The following is a 24345-nucleotide window of genomic DNA, read 5'->3' as shown; positions in this document are numbered from 1 at the left end:
GTCATTAAACATGTAATGACTTATCTCTGTTATGATACAGCATTTCCATCACTGCCTATTACTTCAGATATGGTGAAGAACGCCAAAAGACCTAAAGAACAACTTCATCCCAAACCCATATTGTGTGTGTTTGGGCTGAAGGAGAAGTTCCAGGGGTCTTTTGAACTGCTTTGGTGACTTCAGTGGGGGAAGCCATGCAGACAATCAATGTGATTGGTAGAGCAAGCTCCATTTATTAGCAATACAGAGGCACTTACATAGTATTGAGTACAAGCTTATCAGTTCTTTAATTAGTTTAAGCCTACAAAGGTGCATTCTTACTTCTACATAATTGGGTTAGATAAAAAACTACATTTGGCAAGCTTTATGTTTTGTCTTGAGAGATCAAAGTCTTTTCTCCCTTCTCATGGTCAGCACATTTTTATCAGAACAGCACTGTACATCTTAAAAAACTCCCTTTTTGTTCCCAGGCCTGTTTCTCACACAGGCACTTTCTCATGGAGGTTTTTTCTCATGCAGGCCTTTGCTTTGTACAGTTCTGTTATTGATTTGTTCCCTTTATCAATAATCCATGTCCCTGATCCTCTAACAATTCTGCAACACTGCTTGATGTATTTTTCTGAGGGTTCATTGTGCAGTCTCTGTAACTCCAATGACTTAGTTAAACAGGAAATAAACCTTTATAGTGATGCTTTCTAGAACACTGCTTGAATTTTTTCTTTAAAGTTTCAGTAACTTTTATACATTGTACATCATAGAATCAGCCATTCTAGGATTCTGTGATTGGAAGTGTTACCAATCACTTCTCTTGTATGGAATGACCGGTATGTGTCAAAATTGTATTGAAAGGTTTATTTATGTGGAAAAAGCATAACAATATTTATGAGGCCCATGGCTCAGCCTCTGGATGTTTTAAGTTGTCTCCCAGTTGCTTTGCCTCACCTCTATGTATCCATTTAACACATTGATCTCAGCTAGGAGCAGAAAACAGAAATTGTTATTTCTTTATATTGAAATAAACAGTAATTAAGTTGTGATTATAAATGGCAATATAAAATAACTAAAACCTTAGATTTATTATTTCAACCTATGTATATTTGTCATTAGGTTAATTGAGTAATACAAAGAAATGTGGGCAAGCTGCCACACATCTCTCAATGATAGTTACATATTCAACAGTGAAGTGCAAAACAGCACATCCCTTTATTTTGTAATATTATATATTATTGAGATAACATTTTTGTGTGTGTTCAGACATGAAGATTCTTGAGGCTGTTTTCTAATGTGCTTTAATAACTAACTGTGGGATTGTGGAATCAATATTTTCACCCTGGCATATCTCAAGTAACATATGAGCATCATTCAGGGAGATCTCAATCATAGTATAGGAAAGTGTCACCCCTTGACTGCAGAACTGGAAAGGTGTTAGGATTATCTGCTCTTCATATGTGTACATTACCTAGCCTTGGAGGATGAGGTACATTTACAGGCATGATTTAATGTAGTAAAAGTAGATACTGATGTGAAGACAACCTAATCATTGTTCCTTCCAAAGCCAAGTCTTTTCATCCTTTTGCTTCTCATGCCCATTGTGGTTTTCCATTTCATGCATAAAAATGATGTTGGAATTTGGCCAATAGCCCACGGTGTAACTCAATGCCATCTGAAGAGAGTCTGCACTGAAATAGTTTCTTTACAAAATAGCATCCATTGCACTGCAATGTGTTTGTCTGAGCTGAAAAATCCAGGTTATACAATATGCTTCCAGAGTGAAGTCTAAGCACATTTGACAGGGGGGATTTCTGTTGTCTTTCACCCAACTCTAAATTTAAATCTTCTGATTGATGAAGAGCAATATATATCTCTTCCTGATAAAGTGGTGCTTGACTAATAACCCCCCCTCTCCACCTGCAGTGTAGTTCTCCAAAATGGCATTTAAGACAAAACTGAGTATATTAGTAGAAGTGATGGGGTGCTGTGAACTAAAAGAGATGTTTTTTCTTTCATGTCAAGTCATGCTGACTTGACAAGTAAAGCAGCTTCCCCTTAATTCTTCAAGTAGCTACTCTGATTCAAGCCAAAGGTTGTCCAAACTGTAGAGAGCTATAAATTCTGGAGGCACATAGGTGTTTGTGTTTGGGTGGTGGTGCTGTCCAAGAAGTGAACCATAGAAAAGTGCAGTTATTCTGCACAGAGGTGTTCCTGGGGAATGATGTAGTCTCCCCCAGCATTGCCTTTGGAGACATGCTACAAAATAAAGAAAATGGATAAGGTAATAAATTTTGCTAAAAATAACCTACAGCAAAAGCCAGGCTTATCCATTTCTAAGAAGAAACCACTGTTAGAGAACAGCAATCTGCTTAGGGCTTCCTGGAGAAAATGATTTACTGATAAAATTTCATGGTGATGTTTTTTCTCTAAGTGCTTCTTCTCAAAGATCTGTAATGCTGGTCAAAGTGCTGTGTGCCTGGGTGGCACACTAACTCTTCCTATTAATCAAAGAGGGAAAATTACAGCTCTAGGTGGATGTTCTTTTCATCTTGGTAGTAGGTTGCACCATTTGGATGTTGCCATGAGTTAATACTGAATTACTAAATTTAGAACTGTTTTAGCAGTACACAGTAAGATGACTGAGAAATAGGGACTTCAGCCATTTAAAACTTCAGGTTTTAACAGAATATAAGGGGCAATTTTCTGTCAGTGGGCACTAGCACTATGGCAGTGGGTGGTTTTTTCCAGTGTCCAGGACAAATATGAAGGTTACTGCATTATTAAACTTGGTGGAGACCAAAGACAACCTCTTCGGAAAGAAAGGTCCAGATTTTGATGATTGACTAAATGAGGAAGAGGAGTGACTAGTGATCATCAGGACTAAGTGAAACAGCCTGGAGCATTTCAGCTATCTTAGCTAATATTCCTGCATGTGCCCTATCTGTAAGTACCAGTTATTATGACTCTTATGAAAAAAAAAAAGAAAAAAACAACTTAAAATACTCTTTCTTGGTTTAATGGTTCAAATAGAATTTAGTATTTTTACTAGAAATGAACAAATTAAATAATCATCTCTTCAGAGTCAGATATATTTTTAGATTTGAGAATACCCCATTTGTTCTATATAAAAATAAACCTTTGGAGCTCAAAAGTGCAGCACTGCTGAGTAAGTGCTGAGTGCTCTGTGCTTTATCAGCACAGGGTAAAGCAGGGCTTTTTGGAGGCATAACCCATACAGAACTTAATTATTTGCTGACTAAGGACCAAAATTTTTGTAAAAGTGGCATGTTATCCTGTAAATTTTGTGGATGTAGGTCTTCACTACCACTGATGCCTTGAAGTTAAAACAAAGGAAAATGGAAGCAGAAGGAAAAGGCTGTAAACAGTCTGTCCTGTGAATTGGCTGGTTGTGTTTATAAAACACTTAGAAGTGAGTAAAAACTGCCTAGCAGCTTTTCTCTTTAAAACACCATGTAATTTAACAGTGCTGTAAGTTTTGGAATTTTTGACAATGTTAGTGAGGCAGTTAGAATATAGGACATTCATCCAAACACAAATGAGATTGAAAATCTCTTCCTCTAGAAAGAAAAAGCCCAAAATGGGAATGTAAACTTTGCACTTATTCTCTCTCAGAAGCCTTAAAAGTAATGAATGTATTTTAGTATGTCTCTAGCAAGAAAATATTTTTCCTTTGAAGATCTCTCAGAATACTAGAAGTAACATCCATTTTAATAGCTGTGAAGCTAGGCTGGCATGTAAGGCTGAGTATGCAGATACTATCTTAAACCAAGAAATTCCAGAAAATATCTTGATCACAATGTTGTGCTTCCTGAAAGGAATCACATCTAGTTCACAGTGCTACTATATGGGTAGCCAAGAAAAAGCCCAGAAAAGTGAGCATTGCAGGCGATGCTTATCCATGAGATGATAAATCCATTCCTTCTGCCAAGTGGCACAGGTTTGGCTGTGTAGTGTTAGGACATTAGGACATAATCCATTAGAAACTGAGGCTGAGAGGTTTAGAATCAGTGTAAGAAATGCTGTGTGGGTGGGTAGACAGAAAGGATAGTTGTGACTGTGGAGGGAACGACATCTACTCTTGTTTTTAGTGGAATTGTTAGAATGTGAAATATCACCTATTTGTAACAGGCATTTCAGGAGTTTCACTTTATGCCAACAGCCATCTCTTACAGATGTTCCTCCAGCCCAAGCATGATCTGTAATGTATGTATCTGCTCATAAAAGACCAAGTTTTGGTCTGAGAGTTCCCAAGTGTCTGTGCTGTGTAGCAGAGCTGGCTGTTAGCTGAAGACCATACCTCTGCTTTCTTTGGTGCTTTCTCTGGTTCAAGGTGAAACTGCTTAGCTTTGCCTACAGATCTGAAGTCCAGATTCCGAGACATAACCATACTGAAAGGTGTTCTAAGGTGTCCTGTGGTTTTAGTAATTAAATCTCCCACATCTGTGTCCATCCTTCCTCCTACATCCTACCTTTTGCAGCAGAATTTAGTTCTTCTCTCCTGAGTTTTCTTATTTTTCTACTTTGTGATTTTTCTCATATCTTTATTTCTGGATGGAACTTCTTTTGATCTGGTTACCGCCGTACTTGATTTTTGCTTTCCTTGGTTATGTCATGTCTGTGTATTTCTGCCTGTTGTGGGCATGAATGCAGTAAAGTGGAAATGTATCTGTTTTTGTTAATATCTCTTGGTGGTAGAACTCTTTTAAATTTAATTTTCTAGTCTTTACTAAATTAAGACAGTAGAATATATTGTTTGACACTTCTTAATCTCTGAAACAGTTTTTTCAAACTGCTTTTTTCTCTGTCCAAGCTTCACAATATGATAAAAGGTTCAAGTTTCATGAAATAAACTGTGTTGGTCACTTTATAAGAAATCTAATGGTTTTGCTACATGTACTGTAGTTTTTATCAATATTAAAGATTAAAGGACTGAATTGTCTGTGCTTAATCCTAAGGGCTGTAAGTCTACTAAGTTTCTTTTCAACTAGAGGAATATTTCTTCAAGTTTGAATGTGTGAAAGACTACTATTTTTCCCTTTTTTATTTCTGTCACAGCATGTATTTGGCACAAAGGTAATGCAATAGAGAATACTGTAGAATATATAGGTGAAACAATCCTGTCAGGATTTCTGAATTAAAGAATAAATGCAAAACTATGTGCATATTTTGGGATATTTGGTTATAGTTGGATGGATACTTCTGTGTGTCAGTGCCTTATGAATTATAATAATTGCATGTTCACAGGAGTTCTTAGGAAATGACAAACCTGACTGGTGCATCTGCTGAATATGCTGATTTAAATAAAAGCAAATTTAGTCCATGGAGACATTTTCAGCACACCCACTCACCCCTGATAGTTGCAGATCACACTATTGGTATGAGAATTCTTTCTGGTGAGGCCTGGAGGTCCACCAGTGTCTCTGGTTCTGCCTTGCTCCTTTTCCTCCCTCTTTTTTCCTGTCTTTGGACTGTGGTCTCGACTGTGTCAACATCAGTCTTTGTGGAGCTGTGTTTTGAACAAAATCAGGGAGCTCCTCTGAAGTAAACAGATAAATATTTAAAAAAAACAACGGGAAAGCACCTTCCACCTACAAGGAAAAGTGGCAGGAGCAGATCTAAGCAGAACTTGCTGAAAGAAATGTGTGTCAAGCAAAGAACCGTGCATAGGTTCCTCACTTGAAATGCTGTTCATTTTAAAATTCCTTGGAAATCTGAATAATCAAATTAGGCAGAACTGTTCAAGTTAGCATTATTGTAACCACCTAATTATCATTATTTTCTTTAATACTGAAATATTCACTTATTTGATACTGTGTATGTACTTTTAGTTGATTAAAATACTTACAAAGTCTGATTGTGACAATAATATTTTCTGTGTTTTCTTGTTTACTGTGCAGATGAAATAGAGTTTAGAGTATTTCATTGCCTTATTAGTTAACAGTAGTTTTTCTGTTGTGAAACTATTAGTACTCTTGCTGATACACTTATGAACATACCTCTAAACAACTAGAATTTCTGATCAGCTATATGATCTTCTGCAGATTGCTTTTGCAAATGAACACAGAAATTATTGGATTTGCACAAGAACAATTAGTCCAAATCTGTCAGTTCCAGTTACTCCTGTTTGCCACACATAGGCTAGTTTTCCATACCTGTGCTATTTCTGTGGTATAGAATGGCCTCTTGCTCAGTGTGGTGTCAGTTGTGCTGTAAGCAGCTCACCCTTCCAGCATAGCTGCAGGAGAGCCAGAGCATTAAGCAGTAGCATTTTAGGAGTGTTAATCTGTTAAGTGTAGTTTCTGTGCTGCTTTCTGCACCAGTCTTTTTTAACCAGTCTGTTGTAGTCTTCAAAAAAAACCTGTTGTAATGAAAAGCAATTAATCCCTGTGAATTGCTGTATTTAGTGTAGGCAGAAATTTGGAAGTCAAAGAATACTCCTTAGGATATAAATTTTAACAAACAGGAAAAAGATCTAGCTGATTAAAATGTCATTGAAGAATGGCAGAAGCATCAACATTTAATTTTTAAAAATCAGTTTATTGAAACTAAAAAACAGTTGAAAGCCTGCTGCTCAGCATTAGTCTCTTGACTGTTCAGTAGTCAAAGAAATGCACAATGCTGCCACTAGCCCCATTTTTATTATGTTGAACCAAGTAAGTAAGGATTTATAAATATTTAATATTTAACACAGTCTTTCCAAGGTTCAACATTACAGAAAGTATGAAGTAAGCACATAATATATGAAATTAAGAGTTATTTGGCAGATTCCTTTATGGACTAGAAATACATGTTTGTTGTGAGACACACTTAAAAAACTGTTCTCTCTGTTCTCAAGCAGGCCCTTCCACAACGTCGGAGATAGATGAAAAAATTGCTCCTGGGAAAAGTTACACAGGTAGATCTTTTGCTTTCCTCACATCTGTTTTGGAAATTGAATGTGTGAGTTTTGCTTTTCACAGCTTTGCTACTTGCCATAAAACTGAGGGTATTGGAACTTAAACATGAATAGAAGTGAAAATTTTGGTTGCTTTTATTTCCAGCTGTCCAAGTACAGAGATGTGTAGACAGGAACTTAATTTCTTCCCTTTTTTTAAACTTAAAGAGCAGCATCAGGTTGATCACTCTAAAGCACTAGTGATTTGTGTGAATTGGTATGTTGCTCAAGAAGTTCAGTCTGTTTCATAATGGCTTGTAAAGTTGAATAAAACTCTACTTTATAAATTGTGAGTGCAACTTAATTTCTTTCAGTTCAGTGCGTGGTGAATGAGCACATAAACAAAAAAATGAATGGAAAATTTGTGATAGTGGAAGCATTTCCTTACTGAAACTCCGTAATAGCTGAAATACATTTACGAAAGAATTGTGCAATTTTAAAAAAGTTTCTACTGTTTGCATTAAAAAATACTAGTTTGCCCACTAGCAAGGATAAGAAAACACTAACCTGCTTTAAGCCCATGAATTTTGTCATTAGATCAGAATGTTCCTGCTACCATGAATTTCTAAAACGCGAAAACAGCCTTCTGAATGTAGTTCGTGTGAACAAAATAATTCTGGAATTTCTCCTGTGAAAATACTTTAAATAGTCAGTCTTAAAAGTCTCTTTTGTATTATTACGGTGGTATTTTTATATTTGTAAAGGAAGCCACAAGCATGGTATCACACTCAAGCATACAGAGACATGACAGAAGATACTCTTCAAAATGCACAAGCACAGATTTACTCTGCCAGAGTAGCTAAAATATGTTCCTTCACACACTGCTGCCTAATTTTGATATAGTTTCTGATACAATTAGCTTCACTTTCTCAGTCTGTACTGCAGTTAAGTATGAATTGCTCTTTCTCCCACCGAGTGTTGATGAGCTAATCCTGTTTGTGTTGTTGGTGCACAGTGCCCCAACAAAAGCATTGTGATCATGAATTTCCCTCCCATGTTTCATTGTTGGCCTTGCAGCCTGTGATGGAAAGCATTCTAGCGGAGCAACCATGAGTCTGTAGGGATGGTAAAACAAATACATAACCTGTGGGGATGCACAGCCTTTGTTTATATTTTCAGTAATCCAGGGTAACAGAGGGGAAAATACTTATGATTGTATTAACCCTACAAAGCCAAGACCATGGAACTTCCTTCTGTCATAGCACCAACTCTGCACTGCTGCACGCGCAGTTTAGCAAGTGTAATCCTCCCCTCCTTGCCTTTGTCTGGAATTGCTCAAAGGCTTCTGGTAACATATCTTTGCTTCTGTTTTTCTTGCATGCTGTGAGTGCAAGGGGCTTCTTTGATGATGTTGGTTTAAATGCCAAGGCATGGCATGTTTGGTTGAAAATCTTTTCTGTGTTTGTCATTCGGCATTCATGTTTTCCCTTTCAGATTCCTCCCAGCGTGACTCGTCAGAAACAAGTGAGGATTCTGAGGTTGAGGTCACTGTTGAAGGTCAGTTCCCTGGGTTATTGATTTCAGTTGGTTGGGCAATTTTTATATCCAAAATGTGTTTTCCAAGGCCTACATTACTTGGCAACTGAATGAAGAGAATTGTGTGCCAGTGTTGAGTGCAGTTTGGATTGTGCACTGCTTGGTAAACGTACCTACTTGAGAAGTATTAGAAAAGCAATATATACTGAAGCATATTGGACTTACTGGGCTGGTTTTGAAATGGTGCCTGACAGCAATTTGTGTCTTCTGCATATTTTTCAAGCGCTGGTAATAAAAAATATTCATTGAAGAGAGAAGACGCTTTAACATTAATTCATTCTGGAGAACACATTTCTTTCTAAACACACTGTAGTTATATGTCAAATTTGTAGTTAACACTAGCTTCTGGGAAGGATGGTACCAGAACAGAAGGGCTGTGTTGCACGTGCTGAAAGTGAAGCCTCAGCCAATAGCTATGAGATAGAAACCTTTGTACATACCTGTACTTACCACCTCCCTTTCTCATCTAAAGGGCTCTAAAGCCTCTAACCAGTGTCCCTGTAGTTGTCCTGCAAGGATCTTGGTTGGAGGTCATCTGTGTTTCTTGTATTTGTGAATTAGTGTCCTGTAACTGCTTTAAAACCCTGCTGAGATTGGCTTTTGCATTGCTTGCTTGTGGAATTAGCTTAAGATTAAGGCCACCCAGTCCACAATTTAGAAAGTGGGCAGGGCAATTAGGACAAAGTGGGCACTCCTGGCATTACTTTCACTGCTTTACAATGCAGCACAGAAATGATGCTTACGTTACCTCAACAGAAAAGTTTATATGAGAAGAGTCCTTAAGTTCTGCATTTATGTAAAGGCCTTTAGCACAAAAGTAGAATTGCTCTGAAAAGGTTTTCTGTGGCAGAGATTAACAGAACTGTATAGGTACAAGATATGTCAATATGTATTAATATTCTTGCTATGTAAACCATACCCTTGGTGACGTGGGTACGTGTTTTTCTGTATGTGAACTTAGTTTTCTTTGTCTGCTTTAACCATTTGTTTTCTCTGAGGTTGCAGGTGTTGGTAATTGGGCAGTCTAAAATTGAAACTCCTTTCCATAAGGAAGGTAGGGGTGGATTGGGAAGTGACTGGCTAAGTAGCAGCTGTGTGACAGATTGCTAGGTTAATTGTTTTCCTGCCTGTCCACTTGTGTGTGTTTAAGGTAGAGTTGACCTGTTCAATGAATTTCATTGGTGCCCATTTACACTGGTTTGAAAGTGGGTTTCGAACATTTGAGCTCTTCAAGGCACAACTTAGGTACTGTGTTTTGAGATCTCCTAGTGGAATGATCTTACTTCCAGTTAGATGAAAAATGTAGTCCATATCTGCACAATTTCTTTTGTGCTTCCATTTGCTGTTGCGTGGTTGTTTTATGATCATGTGATGTCCAGTCCCGTTTGAGAAGAGAATGTTGTTCTCCTTAGGAAGTTCAGAAGCAGCTTTGTTTCTTGCTATCTTGTGCTTTGCCCAGGTTGTTTTGCACAAGTTGTTCCTTCACAGGTAGGAACAGGAGGTTTCTAGAGTTGCTCAGATAAGTAATTTGTTGTAAAATTTGGTGCCCTGATAAGCACAGTTCCTTAATTCTGTAAGAGCTTTGAAATTCAAAGCAGTTCCAGCGCTGCACATGAGTTCCCCGGACATAAAACCAGTGATTTTTTCTTGTTTCTTTAAGATGATGATGATGACTACCTCCCCCCTGACAAGAGACTGAAGAACACCAAGTTGGCTAATGAAGCTGCCAGTAGTGGGAGAAGAAATGGAAAAGAGTTTAATTTTGGTAAGATGAAAATTGAAGATGATGTTGTCTCCCTGCTTTGTTTTATGAGAAGGTTTTGGGTAATTTTGTGGTGCAGGAGTGAGACATGCCAGGGTAAGCCTTCATTTAAGAGCCATGGGCTCTGTGTAGGTCTATTGCAGCAGTAAAATCATCATCATAGGCTACCTCTGTTGTTTCTTGGTATTCGACGTGACCACGTCAATTGACTCACAGAAGCTGGGATCTTCTGGTAGCGTTCTTTCATGATGCCTTATGTTGGGTCCTCCACAGAAATGCAGCCATGCACTTCAGTTTACTCTGGTTAAAGATGCTTTGCATGGGATTTTTTGCAGTCCTGTACGTGTCCTTTATTCAGTGTTTTGGTGTGGTTTCTGGACACATTAATCTGTCTGCTTCTATAAGGTTCTGTGCAGTCAGGAGTATGTTTTTTACTTTCTATTTTTGAAGGCATCCCCCAGAGTTGCAATGGCAGTGGAGGAAGAGATGTGGAAACACAGTTAGAGCATTTGAGATGTGCAATGTTTTTTGTGAGGATAAATTAACATCACTGGATATTTTTTCACAGAAATATGTGGGAAGATGTTGCCTAATTGAAGTTGTATGTCTTCTTCAACCGTTCTCTTTTCATATTTCCACTGGGTTGTCTTTTGTGATGTTTGTTTTGTTTTGCTTTTAATCTCCCTTTCTTTGTTTAAAAGACAGTTGTGTGCCAAGGAAGGCGGTAACCTCTCTGGAATTGAAAGATGACCCCCTTCCTCCCAAATTTTTATGACTTCAAATTTATGGCTTCCAGTCAAAATATCAGGAAAAGAATAATAGCTCTTTACTGGACTATATATATATATATATATACACATGTATATTTCTATAGAACAAGACAAAACAAACAAGACCAATAACTGCATCAATGAGGAATAAAAAAGAAAACCCTGCTTTGTCCCGCCAATTAATTGATTTCCCCTGTGCTGTTACAATAACTGCCAGCAGGGGATCACTCTTGGTTTGTGTGGAGGCAGAAACACTGCAGTGACTGTCCTGCAGCTTCGGGGGACGCTCTGATACAAGAGTGGGACGTCCCTGGTGGTGGTGGCGGCTCCGATGAGGGAGAGGGAACAAGGGTCTATTCCCCCAGGCACCCACGCGAGCGGTGATCGATCTTTGGCACTACTAATGGCAGCTGGTACATGCTTGGATGGGAGGCAGGGCTTTGTCATGATGTCACTCTACTGTGCAGAGTAAACATCCATCAGCGGTGCTGCTGCAGCTCAAGCTGCCTCTCCATGCAGAGGCTCTTAGGGCAAAAGTGGGGAAGGGACATCTTCCCCAGGCACCCACACCGTGCTGGTCTTTCTTGGAACTGGCAGCCAGAGAAGTCATAGTCAGTGTAGTAGCCAGGACTCTCTCTCTTGAAGGCAACAGGCTTACAAGATGGCAGGAGGCAGAACTCCACAGTAGTAGTGAAAAAGACTGTGCAGGAGAGGTCCAAAGTGAAGAAAGACCACAGGAGCATCTCTGCTTCCAACCAGGCAGGGTGACCTCCCCCAGCTAAGAAACTGCCAGAAGAACTGTATTTCCTCTTTCTTCCCCATAACCATTCCAGCAGTATGCCAAGGCACTCAGCAACCCATTTTCTCTTGACTGCTGTCTATTCATCATCTCCCTGGCAACAAATGGGAGAAAATTCCCTGAGAAAAGAAAAAATACCTATCCTGCCACATTCCCAAATCACACCACTCTGGGGCTTGCTATAAGCAAGTTGTGGTGGGCGTGTTTTAAATCATGAAAGGCATTTTAAGGTGCTTGTGACCCAAAGTTTAATGTGTTGACGGGATGTGAAAGTACATCATTGTTAGGCTGGCTATGTTCTGGGCACGTTGCTCTCCAGCCTGAGTCGGGTGCATTTCTAGGCAGGTTTTGCTAGCAGCAATGCTCTTTCTTACAAATCCCATTAGTTTTGCTTTGAAGGTAGGTAACACCATTCCATGAAATTCAGCAGCATTTCTCCTGATAAAGGAGAATAAAGTTCATTGCTCGTGCTGGCTGCACTATGAACTGAACTCATTTGAGTAGAGAAATCTAGGTACTTTGTTTTCCTCAGCATCATGCCCTGTGCTTTATACCTGCCTGTGAAGAGAGAGCGCGAGGAAGGGGAAGTGTGATAGGAAATGACCGAGACTCTGACTCTGCCTTGGTTTGGACTAGAATTTTATAGCTACAGATGCTGAGTGTGGTCCTTTGAGTCAGACTAAGGTTTTGTTACACACCTTTTTCTCAGCTCTGTTCTTCTTGACAAGTTTCTGTAAGAGAGGTGTGGAAGGTTGCACGTGGTTTTGGTGAATCAAATCAATCTGTTGCTCATGAAGGCTGGTATTTATGAAAAGGTCTAGAGGCAGTGGCTAAAAATGGCAGGTAACAGTCTAAGTTAAATTTCATTTGTGGTTTAAATAGGCATAGAGAGTAGGCAGCCTTGTCTGGATTCTGTACAATGGAAATTAGTTCTTGCTGATCCTCACAAAAACAAGACAGAAGAATCAGTGGCAGTGTTTGGGTTTTATAGAGTCTGGGGTGTAATCCATCTATTAGTACAGAAATACGTAGAAGAGGCATTTAAAGCTTTTCCTGAAGTTTGTGTGAAAGCTACAGCCAGTGATGCAGGTTTGCACAAGTGACAGTTTCCTGCAAAGCAAAGCATCAGAGTTTGTATATTTTGGTGTGCCACTGGGGGTTTTCACTGTTTTTCCCCTCCAGTGACCTTGGCAAGATGGTGAAAAGGGAAGTGGCCAAACCATGGTGTGCCTGGAATCCCCCGGGTTAGCTGTAGCTGCTGTAGGTGTCTGAGGTGGTCTTAATGAGATTGGAGGAGTGGGCAGCACGGTGTGATTGAAATTCAGCAATCAGCAAGTTAAGGTTATGAGTGTCAGAAGAAATTGTTTTAAAGGGAACAAAATCACGTTTGAGAAACTGGAGGCAGTGCTGGTGAATGACAACATTTAGACCTGTGAAGAGGGCTTCTGCATAGGAGCTGTGTGTATTTCCCCAGGATCAGAAGAGACCTAGTGCTGATGATAGATTGTTAAAAAACTTACTTCAGTGTTTAAAAGCATTGGTTTAATGTGTCTTAAGAAGAAATGTCCCATCTGGGAGTTTTCTTCCAGAACTTTGTTGCCGTGTGCTTTGTGTTTTTTGCATGAGTCCCTTAAGTGTGAGTGTTTGTCTGGGATTTGGTGCTGGACTAGGTGGACCATCTGCTGGTCTTGTGGCTGATCTTAAATTCCCAAAAATGCTGCATATTTTTAAATTTTTTTATCTTCTTTAATTCTCTCAGAGAGGTTCAAAGTGATCAATTATTTTTCTGACCATACTTTATGTTCATGTCTAGTGAAACAACTCCTAATTCTTTCCTTTTGTTGTACTTTGCATTTGCTAGTTATCTACCCAGCACTCACTTGGAATTAGACCAAAACATCATACTCTGTTTTCCATGAACTGGATGATGTATTTGACATAGTTCAAATATACTGCAGTTAAGGTGCCTCAGTAGATACTGCTGAATTTCTGCTGTACACCACATCATGTGAAGAGAAACCTTGGAAACAGAGATTCCTTTAGACCGGCTCCCAAAGCAATACCATGCTCCAGCTTACAGAGACATGAAAGAAGATACTCTTCAAAATGCACAAGCACAGATTTACTCTGCCAGAGTAGCTAAAATATGTTCTTTCACACACTGCTGCCTACTTTTGATATAGTTTCTGATACAATTAGCTTCACTTTCTCAGACTGTACTGCAGTTAAGTATGAATTGCTCTTTCTCCCACTGAGTGTTGATGAGCTAATCCTGTTTGTGTTGGTGCACAGTGCCCCAACAAAAGCATTGTGATCATGAATTTCCCTCCCATGTTTCATTGTTGGCCTTGCAGCCTGTGATGGAAAGCATTCTAGTGGAGCAACCATGAGTCTGTAGGGATGGTAAAACAAATACATAACCTGTGGGGATGCACAGCCTTTGTTTATATTTTCAGTAATCCAGGGTAACAGAGGGGAAAATACTTATGATTGTATTAACCCTACAAAGCCAAGACCATGGAACTTCCTTCTGTCATAGCACCAACTCTGCACTGCTGCACGCTCAGTTTAGCAAGTGTAATCCTCCCCTCCTTGCCTTTGTCTGGAATTGCTCAAAGGCTTCTGGTAACATATCTTTGCTTCTGTTTTTCTTGCATGCTGTGAGTGCAAGGGGCTTCTTTGACGATGTTGGTTTAAATGCCAAGGCATGGCATGTTTGGTTGAAAATCTTTTCTGTGTTTGTCATTCGGCATTCATGTTTTCCCTTTCAGATTCCTCCCAGCGTGACTCGTCAGAAACATGTGAGAAACCTGAGGTCGAGGTAACCATTGAAGGTCAGTTCCCTGGGTTATTGATTTCAGTTGGTTGGGCAATTTTACATCCAAAATATGTTTTCCAAAGCCTGCAGATAAGTAGCTCATTGCAATATGCTCAGCCCTGCCTAATGCTTTTCTTGATATTGTGAAGCATCAGATACAGTCAGAGGGGCTAGAGGATGAACCAGCAGACAGCCCAGTCTCTCAGGCTACAGCTAAACCAGACAGGGGGCCTAAGCCAATGGCAATTGGTCCTTTCCAGAAAAGGAAGCACGAGCCAAATCCATTCACCCATGGTGACGGGGAGCCAGGATCCTCACACCCAGCAGAGCAATCAGAATGAGAAATCTTTATTGACTCTCTGTCCATAGAAAACCCTCACGACCTAAGAAGAGATTACACCCGACGGTTTGATGAATCTTTATTAAGTTGGTTGGTCCATATCGAGGATTCCACAGGTGATAATAGAGTTTGTGGTATTAAAGTGAGGCATTTGGGATCCCTGTCGCGTGATGCAGGTATCGACCAAGGGTTGGCAACTGAATGAAGAAAACGGGGTGCCAGTGTTGAGTGCAGTTTGGATTGTGCACTGCTTGGTAAACGTGCCTACTTGAGAAGTATTAGAAAAGCACAATATACTGAAGCATATTGGACTTACTGGGCTGGTTTTGAAATGGTGCCTGACAGCAATTTGTGTCTTCTGCATATTTTTCAAGCGCTGGTAATGAAAAATATTCATTGAAGAGAGAAGACGTCTTAACATTAATTCATTCTGGAGAACACATTTCTTTCTAAGCACACTGTAGTTATATGTCAAATTTGTAGTTAACACTAGCTTCTGGGAAGGATGGTACCAGAACAGAAGGGCTGTGTTGCACATAGTGAAAGTGAAGCCTCAGCCAATAACTATGAGATAGAAACCTTTGTACATACCTGTACTTACCACCTCCCTTTCCCATCTAAAGGGCTCTAAAGCCTCTAACCAGTGTCCCTGTAGTTCTCCTGCAAGGATCCTGGTTGGAGGTCATCTGTGTTTCTTGTATTTGTGAATTAGTGTCCTGTAACTGCTTTAAAACCCTGCTGAGATTGGCTTTTGCAGTGCTTGCTTGTGGAATTAGCTTAAGACCACCCAATCAGCAATTTAGAAAGTGGGCAGGGCATTTAGGACAAAGTGGGCACTCCTGGCATTACTTTCACTCCTTTACAATGCAGCACAGAAATGATGCTTACGTTACCTCAACATAAAATTTATATGAGAAGAGTCCTTAAGTTCTGCGTTTATGTAAAGGCCTTTAGCACAAAAGTAGAATTGCTCTGAAAAGGTTTTCTGTGGCAGAGATTAACAGAACTGTATAGGTACAAGATATGTCAATATGTATTAATATTCTTGCTAAGTAAACCATACCCTTGGTGACGTGGGTACGTGTTTTTCTGTATGTGAACGTAGTTTTCTTTGTCTGCTTTAACCATTTGTTTTCTCTGAGGTTGCAGGTGTTGGTAATTGGGCAGTCTAAAATTGAAACTCCTTTCCATAAGGAAGGTAGGGGTGGATTGGGAAGTGACTGGCTAAGTAGCAGCTGTGTGACAAGTTGCTAGGTTTGTTTTTTTCCTGCCTGTCGACTTGTGTGTGTTTAAGGTAGAGTTGACCTGTTCAATGAATTTCATTGGTGCCCATTTACACTGGTTTGAAAGTGGGTTTTGAACATTTGAGCTCTTCAAGGCAAAACTTAGGTACTGTGTTTTGAGATCTCCTAGTGGAATGATATTACTTCCAGTTAGATGAAAAATGGAGTCCATATCTGCACAATTTCTTTTGTGCTTCCATTTGCTGTTGCGTGGTCGTTTTATGATCATGCAATGTCCAGTCCCGTTTGAGAAGACAATGTTTTCCCCTTAGGAAGTTCAGAAGCAGCTTTGTTTTTTGCTATCATGTGCTTTGCCCAGGTCCTTTTGCACAAGTTGTTCCTTCACAGGTAGGAACAAGAGCTTTCTAGAGTTACTCAGATAAGTAACTTGTTGTAAAATTTGGTGCCCTGATAAGCACAGTTCCTTAATTCTGTAAGAGCTTTGAAATTCAAATCAGTTCCAGCACTGCACATGAGTTCCCTGGACATAAAACCAGTGATGTTTTTTCTTGTTTCTTCTTTAAGATGATGATGATGACTACCTGCCCCCTGACAAGAGACTGAAGAACACCAAGTTGGCTAATGAAGCTGCCAATAGTGGGAGAAGAAATGGAAAAGAGTTTAATTTTGGTAAGACGAAAATTGAAGATGATGTTGTCTCCCTGCTTTGTTTTATGAGAAGGTTTTGGGTAATTTTGTGGTGCAGGAGTGAGACATGCCAGGGTAAGCCTTCATTTGAGTGCCATGGGCTCTGTGTAGGTCTATTGCAGCAGTAAAATCATCATCATAGGCTACCTCTGTTGTTTCTTGGTATTTGACGTGACCACGTCAATTGACTCACAGAAGCTGGGATCTTCTGGTAGCGTTCTTTCATGATGCCTTATGTTGGGTTCTCCACAGAAATGCAGCCATGCACTTCAGTTTACTCTGGTTAAAGATGCTTTGCATGGGATTTTTTGCAGTCCTGTACGTGTCCTTTATTCAGTGTTTTGGTGTGGTTTCTGGACACATTAATCTGTCTGCTTTTATAAGGTTCTGTGCAGTCAGGAGTATGTTTTTTACTTTCTATTTTTGAAGGCATCCCCCAGAGTTGCAATGGCAGTGGAGGAAGAGATGTGGAAACACAGTTAGAGCATTTGAGATGTGCAATGTTTTTTGTGAGGATAAATTAACATCACTGGATATTTTTTCACAGAAATGTGTGGGAAGATGTTGCCTAATTGAAGTTGTATGTCTTCTTCAACCATTCTCTTTTCATATTTCCACTGGGTTGTCTTTTGTGATGTTTGTTTTGTTTTTGCTTTTAATCTCCCAAATCGCACCACTCTGGGGCTTGCTATAAGCAAGTTGTGGTGGGCATGGTCATTATTTTAAATCATGAAATGCATTTTAAGGTGCTCGTGACCCAAAGTTGAATGTGTTGACGGGATGTGAAAAGTACATCATTGTTAGGCTGGTTATGTTCTGGGCACGTTGCTCTCCAGCCTGAGTCGGGTGCATTTCTAGGCAGGTTTTGCTAGCAGCAATGCTCTTTCTTACAAATCCCATTAGTTTTGCTTTGAAGGTAGGTAACACCATTCCATGAAATTCAGCAGCATTTCTCCTGATAAAGGAGAATAAAGTTCATTGCTCGTGCTGGCTGCACTATGAACTGAACTCATTTGAGTAGAGAAATCTAGGTACTTTGTTTTCCTCAGCATCATGCCCTGCGCTTTATACCTGCCCGTGAAGAGAGAGCGCGAGGAAGGGGAAGTGTGATAGGAAATGACCGAGACTCTGACTCTGCCTTGGTTTGGACTAGAATTTTATAGCTACAGATGCTGAGTGTGGTCCTTTGAGTCAGACTAAGGTTTTGTTACACACCTTTTTCTCAGCTCTGTTCTTCTTGACAAGTTTCTGTAAGAGAGGTGTGGAAGGTTGCACGTGGTTTTGGTGAATCAAATCAATCTGTTGCTCATGAAGGCTGGTATTTATGAAAAGGTCTAGAGGCAGTGGCTAAAAATGGCAGGTAACAGTCTAAGTTAAGTTTCATTTGTGGTTTAAATAGGCATAGAGAGTAGGCAGCCTTGTCTGGATTCTGCAACCATGAGTCTGTAGAGTTGGTAAAACAAATACATAACCTGTGGGGATGCCCAGCCTTTGTTTATATTTTCAGTTATCCAGGGTAACAGAGGGGAAAATACTTATGATTGTATTAACCCTACAAAGCCAAGACCATGGAACTTCCTTCTGTCATAGCACCAACTCTGCACTGCTGCACGCGCAGTTTAGCAAGTGTAATCCTCCCCTCCTTGCCTTTGTCTGGAATTGCTCAAAGGCTTCTGGTAACATATCTTTGCTTCTGTTTTTCTTGCATGCTGTGAGTGCAAGGGGCTTCTTTGACGATGTTGGTTTAAATGCCAAGGCATGGCATGTTTGGTTGAAAATCTTTTCTGTGTTCGTCATTCGGCATTCATGTTTTCCCTTTCAGATTCCTCCCAGCGTGACTCGTCAGAAACAAGTGAGGATTCTGAGGCTGAGTTAACGAGCGAAGGTCAGTTCCCTGGGTTATTGATTTCAGTTGTTTGGGCAATTTTTATATCCAAAATGTGTTTTCCACAGCCTACATTGCTTGGCACTGAATGAAGGGAATTTTGTGCCAGTGTTGAGTGCAGTTTGGATTGTGCACTGTTGGGCTTCCTCGCCCCTGCCATGTGGTCCTGGGAGAGGGGCCCCAGGGTAGAGGCAGGGCCTTCGGGGTTTCCCTACCCCCTAGTCAACCTTGTTCCCCATTGCTTGTTTTGTCTTCCCCTGCCTGGGGAAGGACCCTCTGATCCCATGATTGCCACAGTTCTTGGCCAAATTGCCGACCAGGAGGCTGGGAAAATTAACGTCTCCTAAAATATCTACCAAGAATTGGTCCATATACTTCTTTCCATGGGCCTCATTGTCTGGTACACGTATTGCAAGAATCCTCACTGCAATAAATTGTGTAGTATGTGGGCAAAACATCAATCCCTTGGGACAGCGACTGTGATTTGTGAGTAAACTCCGGATTTCTCCTCCTGTTTTCATTTTGCTGTTCCATCTCTAAACTATGGAGGAACCGTGGAAAGACTCGTCGTTCTCAGAGCCGCATCAGGACATTTATCTTAAACTTGGAAAGATTCTTGAACAATTATTTGTGCATTTTAGCTTAATTCAAGCTCAAAAGGAACTGAAACTCTTCCTGGCATGGTTGTTTAAGAACTTTTTCGACGTTTCTTGGGACTTGATTCTTACCAAAGACTTTTGGAAGACTGTTTGGACACAGTTAATTTCTGAGTCAAAGTATATGCCAATGGAAGAATATTTTTGTGAATATTCTTTAATTACCAAGAATGTTGAGCAATGTCAGCTGTGTCTTGGCGAAGGGAGGTGTGCCTCAGAGTCTATGCGACCTTGGCCATGTGTGCCAAGCGCTCTGCGAGCAGCAGCGAGGCAATTCCTGCATGCAGGCGGAGCCACGTGAGCCGCAGTGTCGGCAGCGGAGTGAGGAGCCGTGGGAGCAGCGCAACCCGGCAGTGCCCGCCCAGCCCCGTGCAGCACATGGTGGAGCGAGCCCCGTGAGCGCCCGACCAAGAGGGGCGGCGCGCGGGTGGCGGCTGGCTGCAGAGCGGAGCCCCAGCTAGCCGAAACGCGCGCTGGAGCAGGGCACGGGAGGGTCGTCGCTCAGAGGCCCGGCCGAGACGTGGATGTGGCCCAAGGCAGCGGCAGCAAAGCTGAGAGCAGAGGTGGCAGCAGCGGCGTCGCACGGGGAGCTGAGCGGCGCGGCCCAGCCCGGCCCGCGTGGCTCCGAATGTGACCCCGGGAAGCCGAAACCCCGCCGCTAGGGCACACAGGCATGAGCAGCCCCGACGGCCCTGGTAGCCCTGGCAGTTCCAACACGGGAGCGAGCAAAAATGAAAGTGAAACCAGGAACGCAGCGAGACAGAAAACAGCAGCCACTCGGAAAAAGAAAAAAATCATCGTAGCTAAGGTTTTAGGAATAGTAAAATGGTATAATGTTAAACAAAATTATGGTTTTATAATGAGATGTGACAACCAGGATGACATATTTGTTCATAGAACTGCTATTAAAAAGAATAACCCTGAAAAATACATCCCAAGCTTAGGAGATGGAGAAGTAGTAGAGTTCAAGATTGTCCAAGGAAAGAAAAGGTTACAAGCAGCAGAGGTCACTGGGCCTTGTGGTATTTCTTTGAAAGGCAGTATATATGCTAAATAGCCTAGTCATGTTAGACAATATCTCCACTGTAAGGCTCCCCTACAGCCTCCCTTCCTAATCCTACCTTTCCTTTTATGCTATATCCTATGACCCCCAGTGTATTCCCAATCTGTTTATCCACCCATGGTTTCCCTCACAAAACCAAACGTTTACCAAATGTTTCCTCAAAAATCTGTTTCCAATGCCAAGTGGAGGATGACGAGGGTGAGGAAAGAATTTAACTACTTTTGTTTAGAGTTCCAACAGGTACAAATGAAAGAAACCCTCTCCTGCCTCAGTTTCCCCACAAAGCATGCTCAGAGAGTCCTGTCTCCCTTCTGCTGACTAAGGAGGGTGGCTTGTTTTGTTTTGAAACGGTTCTTGTTATCTCATGTTTATGCCGTTGTTTTCAATGTTAAGTTTTAAATATCGTTTTGTTAAAAATAAACAGGTGAAGTGTTGGGGTTCCTCCCCCCTGCCGTGTGGTCCTGGGAGAGGGGCCCCAGAGTAGAGGCAGGGCCTACGAGGTTCCCTACCCCCTTGTGCTAGTTTAAAAACAAACCAGTGGGAGGCACCAAGTCAGAATAACAATTTAATGGAAATTAAAGAAAAGGAAAAGAAAGTAAAAGAAAACACTGACAGAGTCAAGATAAAAACCTGAGTCTCTGTTAGGCAGGGTGGTGGTAGCAGTCTGGTAGAATGGTGGCTGCAGTACTCTGAAGTGGTGGTCCTGTGATAGAAGGGGTCTGCTCTTCCTCAGAAAGTCCAGTGGTGGCTGTGTAGCTCCTGTCCTCTGGAAATCCAGTGGAAAGGGTGTCTCTGGTGTTCAGAGTCCCAGATTATATCCACGATGGGATGCTTGGTTCCTCCCTCTGGGTGGAGCATCTCACAATGGGGTAATGAGTCATGAGGCCAAGTGTTGATTAGGCTCATTAACAGCAGATAGTCCGGAGGGAGTTATCTCTGAGTCATGGGCAGGACAATGATGGGCCATGAACAGCAAGATAGTCTGGGGGGAGGAGGCAAGGAAACACTGCCCCACCTGATTTCCACAGCTCATGAGGATGGTAATAGAATATACTGCAACCCAGGACAGCCCTGGTCAGCCTTGTGCCCCATTGCTTGTTTTGTGTTCCCCTACCTGGGGAAGGACCCTCTGATCCAGTGATTGCCACAGTTCTTGGCCAAGTAGCCGACCAGGCGGCTGGAAAAATAAACATCTCTGAAAATATCTACCAAGAACTGATCCATATATTTCTTTGCCCAGGCCTCATTGTCTGATACACATATTGCAAGAAGCCCCCCTGCAACAGTGCACTGCTTGATAAATGACATAGTTGAGAAGTATTAGAAAAGCACAATATACTGAAGCATATTGGACTTACTGGGCTGGCTTTGAAATGATGCCTGACAGCAATTTGTGTCTTCTGCATATTTTTCAAGCGCTGGTAATGAAAGATACTCATTGAAGAGAGAAGACGTTTTAACATTAATTCATTCTGGAGAACACATTTCTTTCTAAACACACTGAAGTTATATGTCAAATTTGTAGTTAACACTAGCTTCTGGGAAGGATGGTACCAGAACAGAAGGGCTGTGTTGCAAATGGTGAAAGTGAAGCCTCAGCCAATAGCTATGAGATAGAAACCTTTGTACATACCTGTACTTACCACCTCCCTTTCCCATCTAAAGGGCTCTAAAGCCTCTAACCAGTGTCCCTGTAGTTCTCCTGCAAGGATCTTGGTTGGAGGTCATCTGTGATTCTTGTATTTGTGAATTAGTGTCCTGTAACTGCTTTAAAACCCTGCTGAGATTGGCTTTTGCAGTGCTTGCTTGTGGAATTAGCTTAAGGCCACCCAATCAGCAATTTAGAAAGTAGGCAGGGCATTTAGGACAAAGTGGGCACTCCTGGCATTACTTTCACTCCTTTACAATGCAGCACGGAAATGATGCTTACGTTACCTTAACAGAAAAGTTTATATGAGACGTGTCCTTAAGTTCTGTGTTTATGTAAAGGCCTTTAGCACAAAAGTAGAATTGCTCTGAAAAGGTTTTCTGTGGCAGAGATTAACAGAACTGTATAGGTACAAGATATGTCAATATGTATTAATATTCTTGCTATGTAAACCATACCCTTGGTGACGTGGGTACATGTTTTTCTGTATGTGAACTTAGTTTTCTTTGTCTGCTTTAACCATTTGTTTTCTCTGAGGTTGCAGGTGTTGGTAATTGGGCAGTCTAAAATTGAAACTCCTTTCCATAAGGAAGGTAGGGGTGGATTGGGAAGTGACTGGCTAAGTAGCAGCTGTGTGACAGATTGCTAGATTTATTGTTTTCCTGCCTGTCGACTTGTGTGTGTTTAAGGTAGAGTTGACCTGTTCAATGAATTTCATTGGTGCCCATTTACACTGGTTTGAAAGTGGGTTTCAAACATTTGAGCTCTTCAAGTCCAAACTTAGGTACTGTGTTTTGAGATCTCCTAGTTTTTATCGACCTTCCAGTTAGATAAAAAATGTAGTCCATATCTGCACAATTTCTTTTGTGATTCCATTTGCTGTTGCGTGGTCATTTATGATCATGCAATGTCCAGTCCCGTTTGAGAAGACATTGTTGTTTTCCTTAGGAAGTTCAGAAGCAGCTTTGTTTTTTGCTATCTTGTGCTTTGCCCAGGTTGTTTTGCACAAGTTGTTCCTTCACAGGTAGGAACCAGAGCTTTCTAGAGTTACTCAGATAAGTAATTTGTTGGAAAATTTGGTGCCCTGATAAGCACAGTTCCTTAATTCTGTAAGAGCTTTGAAATTCAAATCAGTTCCAGCGCTGCACATGAGTTCCCTGGACATAAAACCACTGATGGTTTTCTTGTTTCTTTAAGATGATGACGATGATGATGACTACCTGCCCCCTAGCAGGAGACGGAGGAGCACCAAGTCAGCTAATGAAGCTGCCAATAGTGGGAGAAGAAAAAGAAAAGAGTTTAATTTTGGTAAGATGAAAATTGAAGATGATGTTGTCTCCCTGCTTTGTTTTATGAGAAGGTTTTGGGTAATTTTGTGGTGCAGGAGTGAGACATTCCAGGGTAAGCCTTCATTTGAGTGCCATGGGCTCTGTGTAGGTCTATTGCAGCAGTAAAATCATCATCATAGGCTACCTCTGTTTTTTCTTGGTATTTGACGTGACCACGTCAATTGACTCACAGAAGCTGGGATCTTCTGGTAGCGTTCTTTCATGATGCCTTATGTTGGGTTCTCCACAGAAATGCAGCCATGCACTTCAGTTTACTCTGGTTAAAGATGCTTTGCATGGGATTTTTTGCAGTCCTGTATGTGTCCTTTATTCAGTGTTTTGGTGTGGTTTCTGGACACATTAATCTGTCTGCTTTTATAAGGTTCTGTGCAGTCAGGAGTATGTTTTTTACTTTCTATTTTTGAAGGCATCCCCCAGAGTTGCAATGGCAGTGGAGGAAGAGATGTGGAAACACAGTTAGAGCATTTGAGATGTGCAGTGTTTTTTGTGAGGATAAATTAACATCACTGGATATTTTTTCACAGAAATCTGTGGAAAGATGTTGCCTAATTGAAGTTGTATGTCTTCTTCAACCATTCTCTTTTCATATTTCCACTGGGTTGTCTTTTGTGATGTTTGTTTTGGTTTTGCTTTTAATCTCCCAAATCACACCACTCTGGGGCTTGCTATAAGCAAATTGTGATGGGCGTGTTTTAAATCATGAAATGCATTTTAAGGTGCTTGTGACCCAAAGTTGAATGTGTTGACGGGATGTGAAAGTACATCATTTTTAGGCTGGCTATGTTCTGGGCACGTGGCTCTCCAGCCTGAGTCGGGTGCATTTCTAGGCAGGTTTTTCTAGC

The 24345-nt window shown here is 41.0% G+C and overlaps 1 protein-coding gene across 8 annotated transcripts in view; it reads left to right on the top strand.

Moving 5' to 3' along the window:
- Window positions 1-24345, top strand: part of GTF2I (general transcription factor IIi) — a 117751-nt gene that overhangs the window by 40413 nt on the left and 52993 nt on the right. For 7 of the 8 annotated variants that reach the window (XM_069033721.1, XM_069033724.1, XM_069033722.1 and 4 more), the window contains exons 10-16: window positions 6848-6907; window positions 8381-8443; window positions 10143-10247; window positions 14585-14647; window positions 16780-16884; window positions 18725-18787; window positions 23352-23462. In XM_069033721.1, coding sequence (XP_068889822.1) covers window positions 6848-6907; window positions 8381-8443; window positions 10143-10247; window positions 14585-14647; window positions 16780-16884; window positions 18725-18787; window positions 23352-23462 — 570 coding nt within the window. The remainder of the gene's footprint in view (window positions 1-6847; window positions 6908-8380; window positions 8444-10142; window positions 10248-14584; window positions 14648-16779; window positions 16885-18724; window positions 18788-23351; window positions 23463-24345) is intronic. The other variant, XM_069033720.1, reaches the window with a different exon arrangement.

Source organism: Aphelocoma coerulescens, chromosome 19, assembly GCF_041296385.1.
Source record: "Aphelocoma coerulescens isolate FSJ_1873_10779 chromosome 19, UR_Acoe_1.0, whole genome shotgun sequence".
Classification (NCBI taxonomy): domain Eukaryota; kingdom Metazoa; phylum Chordata; class Aves; order Passeriformes; family Corvidae; genus Aphelocoma; species Aphelocoma coerulescens.
Note: the sequence above shows the minus strand (reverse complement) of the source record. Positions and strands in the feature narration are given on the sequence as shown.